The 26,408-nt window shown below is 46.3% G+C and overlaps 1 protein-coding gene across 2 annotated transcripts; it reads left to right on the top strand.

Annotated features, from left to right (window-relative positions):
• The first annotated feature begins 8,378 nt into the window (after positions 1-8,378).
• Positions 8,379-25,764, top strand: Znf518b (zinc finger protein 518B). Of its 2 annotated transcripts, none has more exons than XM_076864206.2 (2): positions 8,379-8,488; positions 19,101-25,764. In XM_076864206.2, exon 2 carries the CDS (start codon positions 19,284-19,286, stop codon positions 22,524-22,526), a length of 3,243 nt encoding a protein of 1,080 aa, XP_076720321.2. In that variant the 5' UTR covers positions 8,379-8,488; positions 19,101-19,283; the 3' UTR covers positions 22,527-25,764. The 2 variants fall into 2 exon arrangements, with proteins under 2 accessions (XP_076720321.2, XP_076720322.2); XM_076864207.2 differs by having other exon boundaries at positions 8,410-8,457.
• Positions 25,765-26,408: the final 644 nt, after the last annotated feature.

Here is a 26,408-nt window from a genome sequence, read left to right as displayed (position 1 = left end):
GATACAATAAGAACAAAGAGTCCAGGTGAGAAATCCTTAAAGGATAAAAATAGTCATTTTATATGAGAGGAAATCCTGATGCTCATAGAACATGAGAGAAGCTCCACCTCACCATTACCAGGGGAGCACCAACTAAAGTGACAACAGGTACCGTGGTTCACCCAACAGGCGAAGGAAAGTTCACAGTCCTCACACCCAATGCAAGAGGAGGGTGAGGGGCAGGTGGGATGGGTGACCCCATAGCGTCTGCACAACAGTAGACACTGGAATTACTGCGATAGTTATGAAATTAATCTGGCAAACTCTGTTAACATTAGCATATATGTTTCATTTACTCATCATTTCTAGCTCTGCAATTTATCCTGAAGAATGAATTCCTATAAAATTTAAAACCTATTTACTAAGAGAAAGTATACAGATAAAGGATGTTTATGGAAGCATTGTCTTCCAAGTGAAAAGAGAAAAACTCAAAAGAAAATTTTTAATAAAAGGATGGATATCTATCCTTGCTGTGGAATATCATGTTTTATGATATTATGCGATGCTTCAGCACTGCACCAATTTTCCAACTGGGATTATTATGTTCAGTGAAAAAAATCACCTTAGGACAAATGAGTGTAGAATTATTCTGTATATAAAAAGAGCTGAATGTGCGTTTGGCTAATTTTTTTTTTTTTTTTTTACAGCAGAGTTACATAAGAATATACTAGATGAGCAGTCACAAAAAAGTCAACTCAAAATGGTTAAGACAACCAAATGTAAGAACTGAAGTCACAAAACTCTTAGAAGACAACACAGGGTAAAAGCTCCCTGACACTGGCCTTGACAATATATATTTTTTTAATACCATACCAAAAGCTCATGCTACCAAAGCAAAAATAAGTAATCAGGGATATATCAAGCTTCTGCATAGAAAAGGAAACAATTAGCAAAACAAACAGGAAATGGATGGACTGGGAAAAATATATTTGAAAAACATATACCTAATAAAGGGTATAAAGAACTCATGCAGTTCAGTAACAAAACAAACAAACAATAACAACAACAAATAACCCAACACATTTCTCCAAAGAAGACATCCAAGATTCCATCAGGAATCATGAAGAGGTACCAATACTTCCCATCATCAGGGAAATGCAAAGTCAAACCACACTGAGATATAACCTCACACTCCCTAGAATGGATATTATTACAAACATAAGAGATAGCAAATGTCAGTGATGGGTGGGTGGGAAAGGGAAGCCTAGTACTTGGATGATGAGAACACAGACTGGGGCCACCAATGTGGAAAGCACTGTGGAGTTTCTTAAAGAAATTAAAAATAGAACTACCACATGGCCCAGCAATCCCTCTTTTGGGTAACTTCATAAAGATGTGTGCCATCAACGTTCATTACAGCATTACTTACAATAGCCAAAATATGGAAATCCCCAACTGCTCATCAGTGGACACACACACACACACCCCAGAATATTATTCAGATTTTGCCTTTTGCCACAACATGTCTGAGCTGGAGGACATTATGCTAAGTACAATAAACCAGACATAGAAAGAAAAATCTATACAATTGCACAATCCCACTCATATGTATAAATATTTTTAAAAGTCAAATATATAGAAGAGATAGAAAACAAAATAATGGTTACTGTGGACATCATGGTAGAAGAAATAAAAGAAGTCAAATGATACAAAGTAGCAGGTAGGTCAAAGGAAAAATCTAGAGATTGAATACACAGTGTAAGGATCACAGTTAAATTGTATTAGGAATTTTTGTTAAATAAGATTATTTTAGTTGCTCTTATAACAAAAAAGTATGTAAAATGATAAATGCTAATCTGTTTCACTATAGTGACGATTTTACTACCTATATATATATCCAATAACATCATGTTGTAAACCTCAAATGTATGTAATTTTTTAAAAAATAATATACTAGCTTGTTAATATTTGTTAGAGGTGGTATGGGAACACATTTGAGAAAGGAGGGATGGTTTTGCGATAGACAAAAAGGGAAAAGATCACACACAAATAAAACATACTCTGGCACTGTGTAAGAAAATGAACTCACCTGAGAATTCCGTTGGGCTGGAGGCACAGCTCAGAGTTAGGGCACTTGTTTAGCATGTGGGATGCCCTGGGTTCAATGCCAACTACTAGAGGGGTGGGGAGAGGGGGTACTACTAAGGAAGAAGGGGAGAGTAGGAAGTGGGGGAGACCTGGCAGCTTCTAACATAAAACACTAAGTCCTGTGACTTTTTCCTTAAGAATAGCTGAGTTAAAAGTCCACAACTCCCAACCTCTGGCAAAGGATCCCAGAACATCCTTCACCTCAGGGTGCATTCCCCAAGCTCCACCCCTCCCTCTGACCTTTTCTCTCAAGTTTTCCAAACCTCACATTTTGGGGAACTAAGCTCTTCTGCACAAGGAGTTGACTCTCTGCTTAGGTATGTAAAGCGAGGTCCCCAAGTCAAAGTCTGGAATTTCATTTTCCTTAAAAATGACAGTTTTTCTCTGGGGGGAGGGGATAATTTTCCTGACCATTGTTAAAGTAACAATGTTCCCATCTTGCTTAACTTTCTTGATTAAATAAATGAGTTTTCCAATTTTGTCTTTACAGAGTTCCTGAATAAACAGGAAAGAGTTTCTGAGGGCTATTGTTCCTATACTAATACCATAAAATATATTTGCCAGATCATCAATGATTCTATAAGCAACGTGTCAGCCACTGTATCAGGAGCTCAGAATACAATAGTTGAGCAAGAGGAACACAATTTTTGTTCTCAGGAACATCTAGTTCATGACCATGCACTATCTAGTTTCATCTAGATTTTGTGAAGAGAGAACAAGTCAACCCCAAGAGAACAGTTGCCAATGCATCCCTTAGAAATACAGCAAGTGTTGGGATGTAGCCAAGAGCAAGAACAAAAATCCGTGCTGAATGTTTATGCCTTCCTGGAGTTTTGTCATTCGTGGGAGGAGAGACCTCACAGTATACTAGAAAGGAAACTGAAAATGAGTAACAATATCTGTTAGAGTCTAGGAAACAGTTCCAGTTCTCCAGGGAAAGGGTAAGATGGTGCTACTCTGCCTCTTTCAGTTTGGCAGGATCATGTGACTGGCTTTGGCCAATTAAGTGTGAGCGGAAGTTATCCATGGCTTCAAATTGAAAGCCAAGCTCTTCTCCCCTCTGCCTTGGCAGCTGGTGACATATTAGCTGGTGGAAGTGAAGGATCCTAGAGGACTGGCGAGCAGGGGACTGGCATCCCATTCGCTCTGTGGAGGGTCTGCCCTGGGTGCTGTAGTGTTACTGCTATTTACCGGGGACTAGTCCTTGCTTGCCTGATGCTGAAGTATAGCACCAGAGAAGCACGCAAGTGTAGAGTGGAAAGTTGAAGCTTTATTAAAGGACAGCAGAAAAGACTTCTCCCAGGAGGAAGAAGGGGACCGAAAGGCGGAATCCGTGGAAAGGGGAGGTCTTCCCTTTTTTTTTATAGCTAAAGTCTTCTTTCTTTGTTTCCTTTTATCTTGCAGTGATAGAATACAGGTGGGAAGGCCAGAAGGTGGGAGACGGGTGGGCTGGAGGAGTAATCTGGGCAGGAAGGGCCTGGGGCGGTTTTTTGATTAGCACAGTTTACTGGGAGCTGCTTCTATAACAGTTTCTTAGGATTGGTTCCTGGCCTGGCATACATTAACGGCCCAATTCCCCCAAGTGCTGCTCGGGTCTCCTGGACTCCATTCTCTATAATGGCCTCCATTTCCCTTATCTTACTCTAGACTAGACCCGATTTACCTAACTACACTAACAACCTATCTTTAAATCTGGCTTCAGTAGTATGGATGAGAGGAGAAGAGAAGGTGAGAGGAGAATAGTGCAGCAAGAGAAGACCACAGGTTGCCGGGGCGGGGGTGCATCCTAGAGCCACCTAAGGAAGGACCAGGTTTTCCCCAACTCCAGTCATTTTTGGCCCTACATGCATCTGTGCGACTCTAGCCAGAAGCTGCCACCCCGAGTTTGACTCTGCCCCGCCGAATTCCTCTACTGTGAGTTTCTAAATGCGCACTCAGCCTTTGTGTCCCCTCCCCTCCTGAGTCGAGCTGGGAATGGCTGCAGTTCCCACCACACTTTGCACAGCCCCGGTCTAGGCAGGGATGCTGGCGGCTGGGCGGTGGCCCAAGAGTGGGCTGGGAGCTGGCCCTTTCGGTACCAGGCACTGCGCTAGACCCCCAAGGTCTCCAAGATGAACAAAACAGATCCTTGGTGGAGCTTGCACCCCAGAGGCGGCAAAGAGTGTTTATTTGTGTCTGAGAAACTGGAGGGTGGGGGGATCGTGATCTCGCCTGGAGCCCTTCAGCCCCAGGGCAACCTAGGTCAGGAGAGCATCAGGGCGCTCACCAGGCGTGCACAGCACCCTGCGGAGTCCTAGGTTATTTTGCAAGCCCAGAGTCTAGTCCCCGACTGATGCTTCGCTCCCCATGCATAAGCAAAACGAAAGCGGGTGGCTAGGGGCGGCGACAGTGGCGGCCAGCGGCCAGACGAGCAGGCGCCCCAGGAGCCGGCGCCCCGCGGTCGGAGCCGGTAGAGATCTACACACCCTGCAGAGGCCCCGCCCGCAGCGACGCCACCGGCCGCCCGGAGCACCGCAGCGCTCTTGCATTCGAGGCTCTACCAGCCGCGCATGCCCAGTGAATGGTTTGTAGCTTGGAACCAGACCCACCAAGCTCTTTGCGGCGTGGTGCAGGGCGCCCGCAGAAAGGCACCAGCAAAGAGACAGCGCAGTCGGGGGAGCGTGTGTCCTGGGGAATGGTCCATGCACCTGCGCCCTGGCGACCTCCCCGAAAGGCTGCTCTGGTTACTCCTGTTTTACACTTGAGAAAAGCATCTCAGAGAAGGCAGTAACTTGCTAAAGGTCACACAGCTGGGCAAGATGAGTAAGGAAATTCGGACTCTACAGCCTTCACTCCCTGCGCCCTAGTACTTCAAGGAGGGCTGTTTGAGTAACCAGACCGTCCGTCGTATACCACTTTGGGGACCCTGGGCAAAGGGGCGGTAATCCCTCTTACACAGATGAGTAAATTCAGGCTCGAGGAAGTTACTGGAAATTTCTGAAAAATTCTTTAAAGGAAAAAATGTTACTTTCTCGGGTCTTCTGTTCATAAATAAAATGTCTGAGAATTACAGTCTGTACCTCCCAATGCTAGTGCAAGAATCCTGGCCTGGTATAAGAGACCTGACCCTTTTCCAAGAGCCGGTGGGGTTCTGGTCAAGTAATATAATTAATGTTGGTCAGTGCTTGAGGCCAATAGGAAAAACAAAACAGGGTGGTGTGGTGTGGAGGGAGGTGCAGAGAAAGGACCATCTTAGAAGATTCATGGAGACCTTCCTTCCTCCAAGCCACAAGTTTCTTCTAGCAGAATTCAACAAAGGACTCCTAAAGATCACACAGTGCTTGAGTGCCTAGGGTGACCTAAATCCAGTCCTTCCTTCTCCTCTGCCAGCATGCCAAATTCTGCTGGTCTCTAGGCCTGTGGACTTGCCCCACCCCTTGCAGAAAGCTCCTTTCCATCTGTGTGATCTCATCTCCAAGAACCCTTGAGGGAGCCTTCCACCATCTGTGTTTCTCTCCCTTCCACATCACACTACCCCGTTTTATCTTCTCCCTGGCATGTAGCACTCCTGAATATTGATCAAATATCCCCTCACAGGTCTGTGATCTAAACACTCGCCAATAAAATGAATGCTCCCTGAGGGCTGGCATTATCCTGTTCCTCACTCCACCCTTAATCCCCAGCCTGTGCCTGACTGCATAGGTGCTCAAAAGCAATGAGTTTAGATGCACAAGAAAATGAACGGCAGCTCCCAGTCCTTCCACTACATGACTGTTGCTTTCACATCTTCTCTCTTTTCTCCTGCATCTTAGGCAGTTGTAACTAGGAGGATTCTTAGTCTTGTCATAATTAACAGATATCTATTGTCCTGCATTTCCAAGGCCAGAAAGCTGAAATTGAGGAGTCATCATGGTCATACGCCCTCCAAAAGTCATGGGCGAATCCAGACTGGTTGCCCAGCTTCTAATCACCTCTGTGTTTCTTGCTCTGTGGCTGTGCAACTCCAGTGTCCACCTCTGTCTTCAGTGCTGCCCTTCCTCTCTGTCTTCATGTGGCAGTCTCCTCCATCTCGTCTCTTTTTATAAGGACCCTGTTTATATTGGGTAAGGACCCCACCCTAATGGCCTCTTAACTTGATTACATCTGCAAATATATTTGTTTTCTTTCTTTCTCCCCCAACACCCTCCCCACAACAGGTCATACTCATGGGCTCGGGACTTTAACATATCTTTCTGGGGAACATTATTCAATCCATGTCAGAAATGACCAGAGAACACTGAAAAAGAACTTAGGCAAACTATACTAGAGAATGGGGAAGGAGGGCAGTGTGCAGAGGTTCACATTTCTGGATGAACTGCCTTTCCATCAAAAGACTTTTGGGGCACGACACGTCAACCTTAAAGGTTTCTGCAGGAGTGTTTTCTTTCCCTGCTTGTTTTACAGGCTGTGAACATCCAGTTCCCAGACCCTTTGCAAACCATTTTATCTCACTATATCTGGGCTTCTGAAAAATATGTTAGTTTTTAGTCACATCTTATCTGCAGGAGACTGTGATGAGCCCTTACCTGCCTTCTCTCTCACTAAACATTGGCAACCTGGTGTGAGGAAGGTCCAGCTGTTCGACCCTACTATAAGAAAGGTCTACTGTTGACTGAGAAACTGAGGTTCAGCCAGGTTAGGGAGCAGACTTGCAGCTTCCAACCACCAAAGCTGGGCTTTATAACAGCTCTGACTCCAGAGAAATGTGAAGAAACCACAGGTGACCTTTCATCAATTCCATGTGACTAAAGAAAACAGAATGGAAGTTACAAGGACAGACAATTTGGGCTAACAGTTAAGGAATTTTTTCTCTAAATCTTAAGACTTCTGATTGATTCTGCAATCCATAGAACTAACTAGTTTTTCTAATTTGCCTCCTTCTGACAGCTGAGCTTCTCAGACAGTGGACAGTTGTTATTCTCAATGTCCTTCTTAACCTATCCTCCTCTTGGGGGAGACTTTGAACTCTACACCTCAATGTATTTGTCTAAGAAGGGGTCCATTTGCTTCTTTAAGCCCTAGGAGACACAGCACAGGAGTCTAGTAGCTCCCTGATCAGAGCAGTTCAAGAGGATACTTCTCAGGGGAGGGGAGCACCACCTCTAGGATCAACATTCTTTCTGCCAGGTTTCTGTTGTTTCAGGGTAGAAGGTCTTGGCCTCTTGGCTGGCGCTTTCTTCCTGAACTCCACTTCTGTGTGCTGGGAATCCTGGGAAATATTGCAACCCTGCAAGTCTTCTGTGCAGTATACTGCCCAGGTCCAGGCACTCTGACCTCCGCAGCCAATAGATAGGGGCTGGACACGGGCCTTGCCCTTCATCCTACCAGGACTTGGAAACACACTTTCCCAGTGAGGATGCCACCCTGCCACAATCTTCCCTTGCTAGGGGGGGCAGTTTTATTTTCTGGAGAGCAGTTTTATTTTGAGGGGAGCTCCATTGGGATCACTGATTAGGGTGCCCTGTCCATATGGTTCCTTTCTTTACTCAGAGAGGATACATCTTTCTTCCTGAAGACCCTAGATGCATACGTTATGTGAGGAGTAGCTGGTTCCCTGAAAAGCGTACTGTAGTCTAGGAGGAGAGGGAAAAATTGTTGGCGCTAAATGAGCTCACACCATCTGCAGTCTCTCCCACAGTCGTGATCTACTCTGAGCCTCGCAACAGAAACGAAAACCACGAGACTTAAGAGAAGTCATGGGACCTCCAGGTCCAAGGTCCAATAGCTAGGATAACAGGCGTGGCATTCGAATCCAGGACTCCAGGGCCATCCCCTTCACTGCTGCCTGTGACATTCTCCTCCATATCTTCTCTTCTCTGCAGGGAGGTAGAAGCTGGGGGCTGAGGACCTGAGCTCCTGTGTCTCGCTTTTGCTCACCTGTGGCAGGACTAAACGCTCCGTGCGGGCAGGGGCCCAGCTCCACTCCTCAGGACCCAGGACCCGCAGGCCCTCACCAACGTCTGTCTGCTGGGCTACCAGAGGAGGTGAAAGGAGTTCTCCTTTCGCAGAGGAAGCTGCTGATGTGCGCCCTCAGTGTGGACATTGCGCGCTGTGGATGCCAATGCCCCGGGTTCGGTGTTAAGTCCAAAGCAGGGCCCAGAAGCCACCGAGGCGGGGTGGAGAGCTCAGGCCCTGGGCATCTCAAAGCCAAGGGGCGGCGCAGACTTTGGGACCTCTGGTGCTGGCCTCGCCACCGCAGCCACCGCACTGCGCACGCGCGATGTCCCGGCTCCGCCCCCCCGGGTAGGAACCTACAGCGGGTGCGGCGGCAGCAGCAGCAGCGCCGGACGCTGGCGGTGTAGACACCCCTGGGTAAGGACCCGGACCCTGGACTGGCCGCCGGGTGAGTGGCTGACCGGGAGGGAAGGGCGCCGGCCAGGTACGCGGGGCAGGCGCGGACCCGGACTCGGGGCAGCGCGGGGCGGGGGCCTGACGAGGACCCGGCGGGCGCCTGCGGGTGGAGGCCCGCGGCCCCCGGGGAGGGAGTCCCCACCCCCGGCCTGCACCGTGGCCCAGCGCCCTCCCCACCCCCGCATGCACCCCGCGGGGGCCGGGGTCAGGGGGCGCAGCCAGGGCTCCCGCCAGCGAGTGACAGGCCGCGACCGGGGCGGGGACGGCGGCGGGGACCTGGGTCAAAGCGCGCCGGGGGTCGCGCCCCCTCCCTGGCCCTCCGCCCGCCTTTGTGCCGCCGCCCGCGGGCCGGCGGGTGGGGACCCGCGCGGAGAACGGAGCTGGCGGCGGTGTGGCCGCCGGGCCGCGGGTCCCCGCCCCCAGGTTTTAAATGATGCAGCCTGCGAGGATCCCTACCGGTCGCTCGAGCAGGAAGTGTGTAAGAGGCCATTTTTAAAGCCTCCTGCGGGCCTCGGAGGCCGGCGTTGACGTTCTTTGGTCTTCAGTAGCTAGAAGATCGCCCGGTGACCCCTCGAGGGGACCCGGGAGGGCCCTGGTACAGGACGAGGGAGTCTCTCTGTCCCCGCGCCTCCCTTCTTCGCGCCACGCTGTGCAACGTGGACTGGCCTCGGATAAGGGTGCCGTCGGTGTGAGCGTGCCAACAATAAACTTGAGAACCAGACCTCATTGTCTTTCCTTGGAGGGTCGGAGAGGGTGTCCTGTCGGAAAGGCCCTGTCGGTGGAGGACCCATGCATGAGGTGGGGGAGCAGAGCTGAGGGGTCTACGCCGGAGGAAGCTTTGAATTGTCCCCAAAACCTGGTGTCATTCTGTGGGCCCTCTGCATCCCAGCCCGCCTTTTTCCCCCCCTTGTTGGCTTGGGGTTTGGGGTCAGTTTAAAAAGGCCAAGAGAAGGATGCGAAAGAATGAACATTTGGTAACCAAGAAAAGAAAGCCTTAGAAGAGGACATTTAACCCCTGCATGTAGGCTGGTATTTAAGATATCCCCTTAAAATGCCCCTGGTTTTTAAAACTAGGATAATGAATGATTTGTCAGAGTAACATTACAAAATAAAAAGTGAAATACCAAGTACTTTGTTCTCTTTAAAAATAGAAGCCTACCTGTTAAACTGTAATATTGTGTTGGAGTCCTTAGAACATTGTCCTGCAAGTTTAGAATTGAAATCACCTTGGAAGAAAATTGTGGCCTCCAGAAACTTGCAGTACCTGACTATAGAAGAGCAATGAAGGAGCATGGGAATGTCTCCCAGTCCTTCTGAGTCACATGTGCAAAGTTCAACCCAACCCATGATTGTACACCATGACAGATACAGGCCCAGGGTATTATTGCAAGTCAGAAAATATGGTTTAGAAACCAATGTTATATGGTTTCTTTAAGTAGAATACAAATAGAGCATTCCAATTTTTAAATTGTGATATTTTTAACCAAGGATGAATTTTTTGCTTACTTTCTATTTTGAGTCTAATATAGTAACCTTGAAAAATGACACTTTTGCATGTATCCAGTTTCATTATGCTGTAACATTCATTACAAGTGTGCTTTGAAAATAACAAAGGCGAGCATTCTTTTATTGGGACTCCTCCCCAACATGTTACCCTAAACTAATGTAGATTTTAAAAACCCAGTAACAACCATTAAAAAAAAAAAAAAAATCACACTTCTGTCTCTCCTGCTCTATTTGCCTTTAAGTAAGAGGATCTGGGCTAGTGTTTGTGCGAGAGGAAGAACAAAGAACATTTTATGATTGTCACTAGGAAGGCGTTGCTTTCAGTTGCTTTCATTCATTCCCTCGTTCTTTCATCCGGTTGTATTGAGTGCCTTCTATGGCCGACCCACTGATGTTGGTTATGGTAAAGGGGCCTCACCAGTGAGGATTTTCCCAGTCTTCAATTGTTCTCACATTGCCTGTCATCTACTGTATTTTTGGTTCACATTTGTGAACCCAACCCACTATAATTTCCAGGATTCATTCTTAAAGTAAAAGCAGCTGGATCATTTAATTCAGACTCTCCCATCATGGGAAGGGGGTAGGGTAGCTTAAAAATCACCTGGGAAGAATTTTAAACCCCATGCCTGGGCCCCACCCTAGGAAAAGAGCCATCTGATTCATTAGGTCACATGAATCTTGGGACTCCTCTCTTTATTTGAGCTCCCAAAGTGACTGCTACACACACCAGTGTCTGAGAGGCACTTCTGGAGCTCATTCCTGCTATTTTCTAGGAGAAAAGTGCCCAAGAAACCAAGGATTTGCAGCTCCAGGACATAAATCCAAGTGTCTGGCTTCTGTTGCAGGCAGCTGTGGAACCCAGGGTTCTGAGCCTAAGCGTAGACGCCTACTCAGGGCCGGAAGCTTTGAGACCAGTGGCCCTCGGTGCTTGAGAAGAGAAGGACGCCTGAAAGGGAAGGAAGAGCCCTTGAGTCTTGCAACATTTTGACTGTTGTCTGTAGCTCCAGGCAGGAAGTAAGAACAGTACTCAAGTGGCAGGAGATCCTGGCTGCGACTTCAGTTTACAGCTTGACACGCAGGGTAATGGAAAGCAGTTTAGATTTGACACCCTTTGGCAGCAGTTGATCTCAACCCTGTGGCCTTAGCAAAGCCACATACTCTCTGCAGACCTTTGCTCTTGGAAGAAGCAGGTACGTGAAGGCTTGCTTTGAAGAGTACCCAGGTAACATGAACATGCTTCTGCAGGCACCTCTTCTACCTCACCTGAGTCATGGTGCTCCAGGATTGACAAGCAGCCAGCCACTGAGCACACCTGTTCAGATCCCTGATATAGGGATCCTCACTGAAACTACCCATCTTCTTCTCCCATCTTCTGTCACATTCCTTAGGCACAGCAGCCCATGGTGGGTGTTGGGATCAGATCATCTGCTCTGTGCTCATTATTGTCATACCATGCCAGGCACTACTAGAAACACTCAAGTTTCTGAGAACCTGCAAGGTAGATTCTGGCATTACCCACCTTAAAATCAGTGACATACCAAGGTCACATGGCGAGGCAGGGGTAGAACCCTGAGACCTCCTGTCTAGTCACTCCATTACAGTCCCAAGGCAATGGCTTAGCCTTGCCTCCAGTATAAAGTACTATCCAGGGTGTCATTATTCCATGCACTTCTCTGTGCACCTGCCCCTGGAGGGCCAGGTGGTTCTCAACCTCAGCTGCATATTGGAATCATCTGGGAAGCTTTACAGACCTTAGTGTCTGAACTGCCCCTTGCCCTCAGCCCCTTCCAATTAAACTGGAGTCTTGGGGGGTTAGGGCCCAGGCATCCTTGTTAAAGCCCCCAGGTAACTCCAGTGTGCAATAGGTGACCCACTGTTCCAGGGACCTCCTTAAGCATCCTGGGCATGTCCTGACAAGGTTCACCTTTACGTAGCCAAGGTAAGAACCACTAATGGAGGAGGAGATTTTGTCTCTGTTTGATTATACTTTTAATTAAACTCCTAACTCATTTTTTTCTGCAAAATTTTTGGTATTTTTCCAGAGGCAAAAAAAAAAAAAAATGGAAATAACCAAAAATCTGTGTGTACATTTTTAGCATCATTAAGAGCATCCAGAGTCACTTGGAATCTTCTTTAATGTGGAATCTTGTGATATTGCTTGCAGTACTCCTTTTCCTTATCTTCTATATATACTTAATGCTAATATAGATTTACTCCTTAGCATTTTTTTTCATATATAAAACAATAAGCCTTAAACTTCATGGACATTAGCATTGGTCACTTTCTTTTGAAAGGTTTTTCTCTCAAATTGTTGAGCGGGGAGAAGCCTTAAAATCCCTCTGTTTCCTAATATTGACTCAGTTGATGTACCTAGCTGGGCCAAGTCATCCCCAAAGAACTCTACAGAGTTCCTGCAGACAGGATTGAGGATCCTACCTTGGGTGGGTGTGGACCTTTGTTCCATTAGGCTCATTTGTTAAGCTTCCTAATCTCTGTTTCTCTGTATCTTACTGCCTTCTCCTATGGTGGAAAGAACCTTAACAAATATACGTTGACTTATTTTATTGATGAAATGTCTCTGCCCAGCATAAAGCTACCTGCATGTACCTGGCAGCACCATGACAGTTAGGCATTTCTTCCTTCCAGTTTACAAGTGAGAGTACCCAGGCCCAGCTTAACCAGTATGAAATCACAACTAGTGTCAAGACCTAGGTTTGGGACTTTGTCCTGCTCTCCGGGGTCATTACGCTTTCCGGGGTTACACCAAGCTGCATTCATCTGGAGAACAGAGGAACCGTCTCCTGCAGCCTTCCTCCCGGTCTGTTGTCCATGCACTACAGTTTCAGGAGGAAATGTCAGGTCCTGAGGGAGGCATGTTTGTTGGTAACCTCTAGAAGTAATTTTTGGCCATCAGGATGGCACCCAGTTTGCAGTTCAGTCATTTCCAAGTGTGAGGTAGTTTGGCATAAAGATTGCAATGCTTAATTGTTATTTTTTCCTGTTGAGATCTATTTATCCATTCAATTCAATTCTGATTTGTTGTAATGGTCAGAAAAAGCTCTTGCTGAGGCAACAGTTTCTTCCTAAATATCCTACTGAGGAAGTATGTCCAGTTAACATGGCAAATGTCGGATTTCTTTCTTTTTTACCCTTATCCGCTGTCGCTCTTCTACATGCTTCTGGGCACTTAGGGTAAAATTGTGTTAAAATTTGGGTCACTGGGAAAAACTAGTAAGATGAGCCTTTTTATTAGCCAAAGAGACAAAGGAACACACAGGTACAGTTTTTGAGTGGCTGTGCCATTGGGCTGGGGACTTTACATACCTTACCAGTATCTACTCCTAATAGCCCTTTAAGTTTAAGGGTGGTAAAGCTGTTTCCTTGCAACAAATAGAGGAATCACTTGTCTAGACACCCAGCAAATACAGGACAGGACCAGAGTTTGAACCCTAGACCTTCCAGCCCCATTCCTGTGCTTTTCATGGGCATATCAGCTGTACCCCTGCCCCAGTGAGGGATGTGGTGGGAGCCACAGTGAGACAGAGTTTCTAAGTCAGAATGCCTGAAAAGAGTTGCTTCCATTGGCTTCTCATCCACAGAGGATGCCAGCAGCCAGCCTACTAGCTCTGAGTTTGTTGGACACCCTTCGTACACGAAAATGTAGGTGATATAATAGGCCTGCCACTCTTCTTCTTTTTCACGCTAACGTCCAGCTCAGAGGTACCTTCCTGCTACAGGGCTCTCACGGTGTGGCTGTACTTCAAGGGGCAGGCTAGGGAAGGCAGGTCAGTAACCAGCTCACACCCAAAGCTCTGTGAGTGCGAGTTCTGTAGAGATTGTATGCAGCTGGTAGCCTTTGCCACTAAAACTAACAGGAGGTCTTGCCCTAGAGGTAAACCTATTTTAATCTGTACAACCAAACAATTGTGATTAAAATTATAAAATGAAATTCAGTGTATATTCTGGAAAGAGCAATTGTTAGGCAGCTAAGAAGCCTGTAATTTAGCCCCTCTTATGATTGGCAAAATTTCTTCATTAAAACAATAGAAAGTAATAGATTTAACAACTTAAAGTGTGCCCATAACTTATCCAGGCACTTTCCCTCACCACCTCACCCTGGGTCCTCATGACAGCCCTGGGGGTGGGGGTCCTGCTGATGTCTGCTCTCCTGGTAAGGAATCAGTTTGCCCAGGCCTCACATCTAGGAAATCCTGGCCTATGATTTTAAACCCTGTAGTCTCTTTCCAGAATCTATAGCTTTAAACATGATTTTACCACTTATTTCTCTGCTAATTCTGTTGAGCATGAGTCACTTCCAGCATTTAGAAGTCAGATGCTTCATCTTTAGTAAGAACTTATACAATCTTGCACATTTTATAATCCTTAGTATCACTTAACTGGTTTCTTCCAAACTCAGCAATTTTTCCCTCGTGTCCCCATAATAAGTATTTTGGAAATCAGGACGAGTAAGCTCAAAAATGAAGAAGAGGAACCTCCTCCACACACACACACACACACACACACACACACACACACACACACACAGTGCAAGAGAGTGTTAGGCCTCCTCCCAGGCCTTTCCTTTGAGGAGGACAAGACAGTGGGGACAGCAGGCTTCTTAGGCAGAGGGCTGCTTCTCCTGCATGGCTGTCATGCGGGGTTTTGCTGTAGGTAATTCTATATTGAAAAGCTCACGTCTGCTGCTTGAATAGCTTATACCAAACAGGCATCTAAATGGTAGGGACATTTTGTGCCATAATGATAACAAGACTATTATTTCTGTGTTTTTGAGAGCACTTCTAAATTATATGAAAGAAAAATAAAAGTATGTTTCTAGTCCCAGGAAGTCAAGTGCAGGGCTTCTGTAAGGCTGGGTGAGTTGGGAAGATCTGTGAACTCCGACACTGATTTAGTGTGGTGTTTTCTTGAGTGCCCTCAGCATCCAGTGCACCCAAGCACAAATCTTTATCTACTGTGTTTATATAATCCTCTGTTATCAGCCCACTGAGCAATTACTTATCCAGAAGACTCAGCCTCTCTGGTGGTTGTATTTGGATAGAGGACTTTGTATGCAAAGAACTGGGGCTTGGGAGCTCTCAGGAGTATTCATATGCAAATACCAATATTTTGGCCACTTTGTGGTTCCCTGCTGCTCTGTGCATTTACCTTTATCTTGAAGTATTACATTTGAGCTATTCCATGGGCCACACCCTGCTGCAACTAGCCACAGATTTGCAAAGGCCAAAAGGAATTTTGTATCGAAGGAACCTCCCATCTTTTCCACCAAGAATGAGGAAAATGGCAAAGTACTAATTTATTTTGAAAATAGTTTAGAAGCCAAGAAAGATGCTGTCAAACAGTTGGCAGTGCACTCATGGCCAGATTCCCTGCTTCCCCCATGAAACTGCAGGTCATAGATTCGTGCTTCATATTATCAGTTGCTCCTATGGATTCTCAGTTCAGAGTACAGATGGTGTTTAACCTATGATGGTTCTACTCATGATTTTGTTATAAAAGCAACATGCACTCAGTAGAAATTATGCTCCTAATTTTGAATTTTGTTCTCTTCCCAGGCTAGTGATGTGCAATACAACAGTATTATGATGCAGGGCAGAGGCAGTGAACTCCCTATAGGCCATGTAGCCGCAAGTGTAATAATCAACACCATATTCGATAGCCACTGTAGTCAATAAATAACATGAGGTGTTCAATGCACGAATACCTGATAGTCTTTGTGCTGGATGGTTTGCCAACTGTAGACCTAGGTAATGGTTCTGAACACATTGAAGACAGGTTAGGCTAAGCTCTGACATGCAGTAGGTTAGGCGGATTAAATGCATTTTTCATTTAGAATATTTTCGATTTACAGTGGGTTTATTGGGATATAGCCCTACCATAAGTTGAGGCGCACACACAGCTGCTTAGATATTTTTGCAGAGGTGCCTCAAAAAAAGTGTGTGTTTCTCAGGCATCAGAACCAGCCTGATTCTCTGGGGACTTCTTTCCAGTTATTGTCCACTTCTTGCTGATGGTCATGATCTTGCAGTCCACTCTGATCTCAAGTTTGAGGAAGACTAACACCCTCTAAGTTTTTAAAAGATTGGAGAGAAAAGTGGCAAAACAGCGTTTCTTGATTTTTTAAAAATCGTGGAGGCTGAGAAAGACGCTGAAAAACTGGAAATGTATAAATGTAATCCTGGGTTGAACAATTCTTCAAAAAAAAAAAAAAGGAATGTTGGCATGTGACTTTTGAGAATTATATGTTGAAACAGTTGATGAGCAAGTTGTGCTAGGTGAAGTAATTTAGTCTCTCTCTGGATTATGAGGCTGGTAGATGACAGAAGAGATTTTACGTATTGATTGGTATTCAAACCTTTGGGACAGAATTAAGAATCAAGGACTACTAGATAAGAGATGTTCAGATTATTAGCTGGTCTAGTAAGAGTGATTAAGTTGGTTTTTTTTGCAGCTCCAGTGTCAAGATGGAAGAAAGTTACAGGGAAGCCAGTTCCTGTTTCATTTAGGAGTAAATTGTTAACAGTGAAAACTAGGTGAAAAGCAAAATCCGCTGCCTAACGAAGGAGGAGCTTGACGCGTGGTCAGTGGTGGGGAAGTTTTAAGGTGAAGTGTCCCTGGACACTTTAGCTGGTGATTTCCAATATGGGCTTCACATCATCTTTACCTGAAATGGCTTTCCACACCCAGGTGCCTCTTCCCCTGCCCTCTCCCCAGAGCCTGGGATTCCCTAGCCAACGGTTGCAGCCCAGGAGAGTGTCTTTGCTGTGATTCTAAGGCTCCTTCAGAATGCAGAAACCTCGGGACCTCATCCTTCTATCACCTGACTTCAGCCTCTGCATCCTTTGGGCCTGTGGTTCGCTGAGGTTCTAAGTGCAGCTGTGGCGCTTGGTTTAGCTGGCTAAGAATGTCGGCATGAACATACAGAGGTAGGGTTCTTGTGTGGTCAAGTCAGATTTCAAGGGTCAGCGATATCAGACTGGTCTTAGAAATCACATGGGGCCCAGCCTTATGTTGTATAAATGAACGAGCAGCTACAGATGGGTAATTCACCTGAGGCCACCTAGCAGAAGTTTATTGTGTCCCTTCTAACTCCCTTCACTGAACCTAGTTTATAGATCGGGAAAATAAAGTGCACTCATCTCTAGTGACTCCTGAAGAGGAGCCTGTGGTCTGCACCAAGAGTGCAGTAGACTTGAAGGTATGTGTCCCTCCCTGTGTCATGTGTTGCCAGCTCAGGGCATTCATGTGTCTCCTCCCAAGCAATGGTGCCCTACTGTAGGTGAAGAAGAGGGACAGCATCTTACAGCCCCAGGCCTCTGTCCACTAGCTGCCTGGATGCCATGTGCACGCAGGCTGGACAGGGCTGGAGTCTCTAGATGCCATCAGGGTTTGACTGCACTCTGGAAATTGCTTTTGAAAGAAGGTAACTATCTTTCACAGAAGAACAGGGAGAGAACACTGCAGGAGAAAATAGGGCTTATTATTGTACACTGTACGTTCTTCTGTTGCTTTTCAAAGCTGTTTTCGAAAGGCAAGTTTCATACCAGGTCTGAATGCGTAGCAGTTGCTTCTTCCCACCCTACAGAAAGCACTTTCCCACTACCTTTGTGTGGATCTTGGCCTAATGGCCCTGTGCTGCTGGCCGACACTCCTATTGCCCACCATGGAAGAGACCTGAGGGCCTCTGTGCCTCCTGGCACTTGGAGAAAGGCTTTAGTGTCTCAGATATCACAGCAGCTCTGTGGGTGATACTAGGTCGGTGTTCTTAATTCTAATAACCAGATGACAATTTGAACTCCAGAGATTTAAGTGGTTTTCTAAGATCATAAAAGAAAGGCTTCTGGCAAGAATGGTTTCTATCAAGCTCCTGGCTCTGTATACTTTGAAAAAAATAAGTGCCATTAAAGATGAGTTGAAAATTAGCCTTTGAGTAACATGTAGAATATGAGTGTCGAAGGATCGGTGCTCTGGGAAACACCGGCCACTCCTGCTGCCCAGCCCAAGCCGTCCATGTCTCCTCACTGCCATCGTCTTGTCTCCTGTAGACTCTTGGCCTCCTGGCGGCTAGAGACTGTTGGAGCATAAATCAGATGTCATGCCGCTGCTCCAGGCCTCACCTGGTCCTCCATCTCAGGCAGAGGAAAAGCCCCTGTCTTGTGAAACCGGTCATACAGCTTTCCTCAGCCAGTCTCCCTGTCCCTCTGACCATGTTGGCAGCTGCCCACTCCTCCCTCCTTCCGCAAGTGCACCATGCCCACTTTCCAGTGACCTTTGTCTTTTCTGTGGAGACTTTTCCAGGACACACGTAGGGGTCACACCCCAGTCACCTAGGTCTCTACTCTACACCTAGGTCACTCATCCCAAGGCCAGGTCTTTCCTCGCCTTGGCTTACCGTGTTTCTTACCCAGTTCTTCCCCTTCTGCTTGACAATGAGTACAGGCTTGGCTTGTCCTCTGTCGTTGCACACCTGAGCATAGGGACCAGTCCGCCTCGGTCCACTGCCCTGCAGCACTCAGAATAATGCCTGGCCCTTGACAGATGCTCAGTAAGATGTTGAAGGAGTAATTTTTGTCTTCACAATGTTGTCTGTGTCACTGGCAGGTTGGGTGTGTGAGCGAGAGCTGGCGTCCAAACTGATGAGGACTGAGAGGAGCCCTGGGTCCACCTGGATGACTCATATATTCAAAAATCAAACTGAAAAGGTCCAGGATGAAGATTTGGGGAGGCTAATATGACATTAAACCTGAAAAACTGCTTCGATGTGCTTAATAACACTTAAAAATCAGTTTCACTGATCAAAGGCTCTTCTAATGGCTGCTATAAAGTCCTTCCTGCAAGTGTCCTGCATTCATAGCCTAATGTGGTGATTTGTGGGGGCCTAGTTTGAAAATGTGTTCAATATCAACTCGGCTGCCAGCTCTGTTGTGTGGAGTGTTACTTTAACACACATGTAAGATCACATGTTGAGATTTACCATCAGATTCCCAAGGCCATTAAAATGTAGAGTAACTTTGATAATGGCTTAGGCAAACCTTGAATTCTTATATTGATCATGCTTTGTGATTTTTGTTTTCCTGTAGTGTTGCCTGGAATGTCAGAAGATTGACTGCAGTCATATTTTGGAGCATGCTCCTACAGTTGGCAGTGTACCAAAGAAAGGTTGTGAAGTACCTACCCGCCACCAAGCACAGTGTGCTGCAGGGTGCCTCTGAAGGATTTTGTCATGTGAACTCTTTCTGAATTTCAGTCCGCTCTTTCTAGAAATGCAGATAAAGAAGATGAAGGATATTGGAGAGCCTTCGTACGCTACCCCAATGAATGGCACACATAACTCCTTGACCCTGTCACCCAAACACCCTAATTCTAACAGAGCAACTCGGCCAGATAGACAGGAAGCACAGGCCCTTTTGTATCAGGGCTCGGAGGCGGAGGCTGCCATGATGACCATTGCAACATGTGCAAAGTGCAGAAGTGTTCACAAAGTCCCTCTTCAAGATTTGAAGAAGGGTCCCGGGCAAGGCCAAGCGGAAGACGGATATGTCTGCCTCCCATGCAGCCTTCAGACGGCTCCTCCCCATTTTCACTTCATGAACGGGGATCCCAGGGCCACTCATGTCGGAAACAAAACCGAAGCCATCTCGAGTCCCATCAATAACAAATTCAAGGTGAGGAACTTTAAGCCAGGCAAATACTACTGTGATAAGTGTCGGTTTTCCACCAAGGACCCGCTGCAGCACAGGAAGCACACGCTGCAGCACGAGGAGATCAGATTCATCTGCTCCCACTGCAGCTACGTCTCCTACACGAAGGGGGAGTTTCAGAGGCACCTGGTGAAGCACACGGGCATATTCCCTTATCAGTGTGAGTACTGTGACTATGGTGCTATTAGAAATGACTACATTGTCAAGCACAGGAAGAGAGTCCACGAGAGGCCTGGTGCTAAGAAACCTCTCAAAACTGCCACCAAACTGGACCCCAAAAGAACTAGCATTTCCAGACAGAACACAGAGCTCTTAAAGGCCCCTGGCCTAAGGACCGCGTTTCAGAACAGGTTGTCGGATCAACTCTCAAGGTTCTCTCTTCATGCTGATAAAGACAAGATTCACAATATCCTATTGCTACCTGAATCAAAGGAATATCAGAAAGATGTTGTGTGTATTCCCAATCAAATGGCCTTACCCGAGCCAAATGAAGGTGGTCTGTTTGAGAACAAAAGCGTCGAGGTGGAAGTGTTGTCTCCTTCAAAGGAGCCCGTTCAGCCCGGTGTGCCTCTGACGGTCGTGGCCCCGGCGGAGCTGGTTGTCCCTGCAAACTGTTTAGCCCAGTTGATGGACGTGAAGGTTGTCAACGGCACACAGCAGCTCCTTCTCAAACTGTTTCCACTGGAGGAAAAGCGTCACCTGGAAGCTGGCAGTGGCGATGGAGGCGACCCAGGGCATGTGACTAAAGAGAAGTGTCCAAAGGAGCCAGAAAATGTATTTTCTGCAGAAAATATAAAGTCACTAGCAATAGAAGGGAACACTGGAAGACTTGTAGGTGTAGACGACCTTCGGTCTTCAGTTCAGAGACAGCTGAAAGATGTGAAGTGGGTGAGGTCTTGTGATCTTGTGTCTGGCTCCCGTGTGCACGATCACAGGGAACCCCTTCTCAGTTCTGATGGGGTCAAGGGTTTGCAGCCAAGGAATGATTTGTATTCACATAGGACCGCTCTTCCTTTTACCTCCTTAAAAGGTCACTCTCCAGACTCTGTCATGAAAAGTGGTGCCCTGTGTGGTCTCGGAGCTGCTTCAGACCCTTTTCCTTCTAAAGCTGCTGATTCTTTCGCAAAAGATGGAAGGAATGTGCATGGTGACTCTCAGCCGTTATTTCCTCTGGCTCTGACACCTCCAGCCACTTCCTTCTCTGGAGAAAAGGGCTTACTGCCTACAGTCAGTCAGAGTGACTTGGGACCTGGAAGTCAGAGCAGTGTTCCTGCCAAAATGGCTTCCTCTCCTGGGAAGCTGGAAGGTGACCAGGCAGAGGACAAGGCAGCTTCAGATCTAAGCCAGACTTCCCCTTCACAGGAGAGTGAGTATTTATGCCCAGATATGACCAGAGGGGAAGACGGAACTAGATCTGAGCCTGGAAGCCACCCTGGGGAATTGAAGAATTCTGAAAGGACCGGTGAGACTTCCGAGGGCCCTGTCATCTCATCAGTATTTTCTCTGAGCTCTGGGTCTGAAAATGTCCCAGAGGGCATTAAGTGGAATAGTTCAACATCCAAAATAAAGTCCATTGAACTCTTGCGCAGAAAGATCGCCCAGCTGATTGAGTCCTGTGGCAAGCCTTCGTCTCTGTCTGCAAATAGTGCACGAGGTCGGTCCACGTCAAAGGGAACCTCCAAAGCAACACCTGAAGGCATTCAGGACATGAACATGTCACTTCCTGGCCCAGGCACTTCCACAGGTCCTCTCCAGACACCTCAGAACGAAGATGATGTTACTGGCAGTGGACAGCTTGCTCCTCAGCAGGTCTATCCACAGTTTGCTAATGACAGTGATGGGAACCCTGAAAGCAGAGGGACCAGGAAGGCTCATGTTGCCACTCCAGTGCTGATCCCCAAAGGGGCCGTGTTGAGGGTTCTCAACTCCTCTGAGGATGCCCACATCATAGAGGCTACCTGCGACGCACCTGTCGGCATACCTTGCAGCAAAGCACAGTTACCAAAACCAGCTCCTTACTGCCCCATGAAACAGAGAGACTCAGACCTGCAGCCTTTGACCAGTGACAGTGGGCCAGTCCACATGTCCCCAGGTCTCGAGACAGCTCTTCGGCCTAAACCAAGAAAAGAGGATGCTATGTGTAGCACCATCCCTAAGAAAACTGGCCCTGGGCCTGGACAGCATGGCTGTAGTGACCTGAGGAGGCCAGGGAGACTGCTGTCCAGGAGTCTTCCAATGAGTAGGAATAAAACCAGGCAAGTGAATTCATCCAAGAAGAAAAGCAAACTTCAGGCCAATGCCAACCGCTGCCTCAAGGATCCTTCCGTTTTTCAGGTTGCCAGACAGCTCCGACTGATGGCCGCCAAACCAGATCAGTTGATTAAATGCCCCCGTCGGAACCAGCCAGTCATTGTGCTAAATCATCCCGATGTGGACTCACCAGAAGTGACCAATGTGATGAAGGTGATCAATAAGTACAAGGGCAACGTCCTCAAGGTGGTTTTATCAGAAAGGACAAGGTGTCAGCTTGGCATTCGACGGCAGCACATGCGACTGACCTACCAGAACGTGGAGGATGCCAATCTGCTCAAAAGGCAAATGATGTTGAAAATGAAACTGAAAAAGGTTCATAAAAACAACTACCAGGTGGTGGACTCCTTGCCCGATGATTCGTCCCAGTGTATATTCAAGTGCTGGTTTTGTGGGCGGCTGTATGAGGACCAGGAAGAGTGGATGAGTCACGGCCAGCGGCATTTGATAGAGGCAACTAGAGACTGGGATGTTCTTTCTTCCAAGGGCAAATGAGGAAAGAGTGGTCTTTGAAGTGATTTGCTTCTCTTTTTAATTTTTCTGTTTGGGGGATGATTCCCCCAGATTCAATAGGAGAAATGCAGACGGGGGGGATGAGGGTTGTGGATTCTTCAGATCCCTGTGGAAATGTTGATTCTTCCCCAGGACATGTCTGGACTCTGGGAGGTATTTAAAGCCCCTGAAATTGTGTGCGCACAAATGGATGTACATGCATTTTTCTGGAGAAAGGATGTGAAGTTCTCAACAGATTTTCAGTGGGATCTAAGACCTCTCTTTATTTAGTATTCATTTTTCTGAGTAGATACGAATCTTTCATATTCCAGTTAGGAGAGGCAAGTTTAGAATAATTTACACCTGCTCCTTATATAAATGCTACTGAAGAATTAAATCTGTGTTTCGGTGTGCATTTCCACTTTGTTTCTGCTTTAACTCCTCTCCTGAATATTTGGTACATAATGAGAATTATATTTTCTACTGTATTAGTTGTTTTAAATTTATTTTTTAAAAAATTGACATATTGGGGCTGGGAGTATAGCTCAGTGGTGCACAAGACCCTGGCTTCCATCCTCAGCACTGCAGAAAAAAAAAAAAAAAAAGGATGGGGGGAATGGGATTCTTTTGAACCCCTCCCCACTCTGTCGTACTCTCGAGTGTGTATGTATTGTGGAGTTGTTCTCATGTTGTCTATTTTAAAGAATAGTTCCAAGGGTTTGCCTGCATTTACTATTTCAACAACAGGCATTACGAAACAAAAGCAAATATTTCCAAGTGTTAGCTTTTGCTTTCTTTTAAAAATCCTGAATTGTAACAATTGGATAGGGAATGTGCCTTCTCTGGGGGACGGAAAAATTTTATGAAGGAAAAGATCTAAAGTCCAGTCCCCTTAAAACTCCCACAAGCATAAATTAAGTGACCAGTTCAAAGGTGAAGGGAGTGGCTTCTTAAAGCAGAGGTGGACCCTGGGATGACAGCTCAGGGTGACTGGGGAAGTACCTGGGGAAGGGGCCAAGTGTTCACTTGGGAACTCGTCCTGAGACAGGGTGCATGCTGCCTGCTGTCCTGGATCACTGGAGTCAGGGACACCTCTCCAAGGTCAGACCTTACTCTCTTTGGCCATTTTTTTCTGAAGAGGCACAATTTTTCCTCATGAAACTTGGTAGAAGCTGTCAGGAATCACCAAAATGGAAGAGACCCCCCCCCCCCATTACACACTGTGTTTGTCAAGGTGGTAGCAGACACTCCCTGGTTTTCACTGCAACAATCTGCCCCCATCTGTCTTCTCCACACGTGTTCTCTTGCTCACCTCTCCTGGGAGATCAGTCCTTCTACCCACAGATGCCTGCACTGTGCCTGAGCTACAAAGCACCTTCGCACACATTAGGAGCAGCCCTGCCCTTGCATAAGCCTGGCTTCCAGGCAGATGGACAGCTGTAAACATCCCCCATGGCTGGATTTTAGTCCTCTCATGCCCAGGCGGAGAGCTAACCTTCAGGCAGGACACAGATGGTGCAGTAATGACCCTTCCCCTTCAGGAAGGGCCTGCCTCTGGGGGTTAACAGTGCAGAGTGGAACTGGGGCAGTACATCTGGAAAGGACACCAGGGATTTCTGACTTCCCAGGTTGTCAGTGGAGACTTCCCACCTGGGAAAGTCTCATATGTGGGATTGTGCTCCTCTGAAGTTTGTTCTCATAGATAATCAGCATTTCTTAGGTATAATTCAATACATGATCATTAAGTTGATTAATTGGCTAATTTTTATTGGAATTTAAAACTTGCATTTTTTATATATGTGTATATATGTGTGTACACATATAAATATTTTTTACCACATGGAAGTTGCAATAGCTAATTTTCTGATTTCCTATTTTATAATGATATGTGGGCTGGGAAAATGTAAAACATTTTTATATTCTAGAAATAATTTATTTTGGAAGTACATTTTTATAATGGTTTGATCTCATTTTTAGAGAATGAAAGCACAGTATGTGATAGGATCTAATTTATATGAACAAACGGGAGTAGACACCCCTGTGAATCATTTTATTATGACATTTAGTTCTTAGTCTTTTTTTATTTGGTGCTTTGTGGTAAGTGACTTATGTGAACCAGCATCACATAAGAGCATTCTAAAACCTTATCCATGTTACACCGTACACCCCTCTAGCGTAAAAGAAACCTAAAATGTGGAGAGAAGGGAAGAAAATGCTGTGACTTTTACTTTTATCTTCGATACCTCACCACTCAGTAGCTTCTTCCTGAAAGGGCCATCTAAGAGCTAGCCCTGGATCTATCTGCTCAGAGTGTTAAGTGTCCATGTGAAATATTGACCTTTGACAGCACTGACTGTTGTTCAAGTATTATCTAAGCCACAAGTCGAGTACTTGTGTGGAGTTGAATTTTGTGAGTAGAATATGTAGCAGACATTCTGGGGACATTTGGAACTACATACTTAAGGAGTTCAAAGTGTTCCTAGAATTCATAGAAAAGGGGAAACAAAAGTGGCTGTCTTCCCTAAATAGCTTTAGAAAATAGCTTATTAACATGTAGGTAAATGTCATGAGATAAACAAGTTTCTAACAAAATTGGAGGGAGTGGGCAGAACAGTGTTGGATACTCTTTCCCTTGATTTTGAAGGGTCTCCAGTCACTACATTTTATTAATAGTACTAATAAAATTATTTTAAACTTATTTTTTAAAGTAGGCTTTCTTACTTTTGGGGACCAGAAATAGGCAAACTTATTATATTTGTTATAGGCAAATAGAGTAAAAATGTAAAAAACAAAACAAAAACACTAAATATGCTAACAGATTATATTTTATTCAAATTTTTATCCCCAGTCTAAAACATTTGGTGAGCCCTTACACAGAGCTGAACTGAACACAAGGTACTAAGCCTCGAAAGCCCCATCGCTCTTTCTTTAGGACTTCTCTAAGCCATCCCAAAAAATAAAGACGTGATGCTGCTCCACCTTTTGAATCCGTGAATGTCTATTTGATCGGAAAACAAAACTTTGTATAACAAGTTAAGCATTATTATAATTCCTGGGTTAACAGTTTGTGTGCTGCTGTGGTTTTGAAACACATTTGTATATAGATAGAGAAGTCGGAGTAAGTTTTGTTAAATAAAGCAACTGTACCGTTTTCTCTGCCCTTGATTTCACATGTTAAGCAAGGCGGCCATTGCACAGCCTGTCTATGATGCCTGTCTGGATTACATGAGGTGAAAGAATCAATCTGTACAGCCCAAGAGCTTTGAATTCCACCCGAGTGCTTGGAATCAGGCACTGCTGGTTATTCGTGCATACCCTGAGGTGAAGCTGGTGACTTTGTTGTGTTTTGTCTTAAATTCCAAGTGATGTGGTTTGGATGGTGGTGGGAGGGGAGAGGCAGTTTTCCTACCATGCCCAGTGGATTGGCAGAGAAGGAAGCTGCACACTTCACCCCCTCACATGACTGGCCTCTCAAGTCAAGGGGCACGGGTGGAAGGTCCCTGAGCCCACTGGCCCTGGGAGTGTCTGCACGGTTGAGTCACCTGTCCAGACATACCTGACCCCTGAACCTGAATCCACACATACTTGGGAAGAAGGGCAATTAGGATATTTGAAGAGTGTTCTTAATGTTCCTGTCTTACTCCCAGGTCCCGGTCAAGGGACAGGAAATGTCAGCAGAGCCTGAGGAGGAGAGGAGGGCTGCTTTGCTTCACCTCAGCAATCTGGTCCAGTGGTGTCTGTGTGAGTTGAAATGAGTCGTCATCCTGGGTCCTCTAGGACTCCGCCATGGTGTTGTCGCCTTTGACAAGGGTTCTGGGGAAGAGTGTAGAGATCGCATGAGGCTTTGGCAGCCTAGAGAGGGGTCTGTTTAGGCTTGGACTATCA

Source organism: Callospermophilus lateralis, chromosome 8 (genome assembly GCF_048772815.1).
Source record: "Callospermophilus lateralis isolate mCalLat2 chromosome 8, mCalLat2.hap1, whole genome shotgun sequence".
Taxonomy (NCBI): Eukaryota; Metazoa; Chordata; class Mammalia; order Rodentia; family Sciuridae; genus Callospermophilus; species Callospermophilus lateralis.
The sequence above is the reverse complement of the archived record's forward strand: the minus strand, read 5'-3'. Positions and strand labels throughout refer to the sequence as shown.

What these genes read in the sequence shown, in the direction of transcription:
- Znf518b (XM_076864206.2), top strand. Translation starts at nt 19,284, where the DNA reads ATGCAGATAAAGAAGATGAAGGATATTGGAGAGCCTTCGTACGCTACC.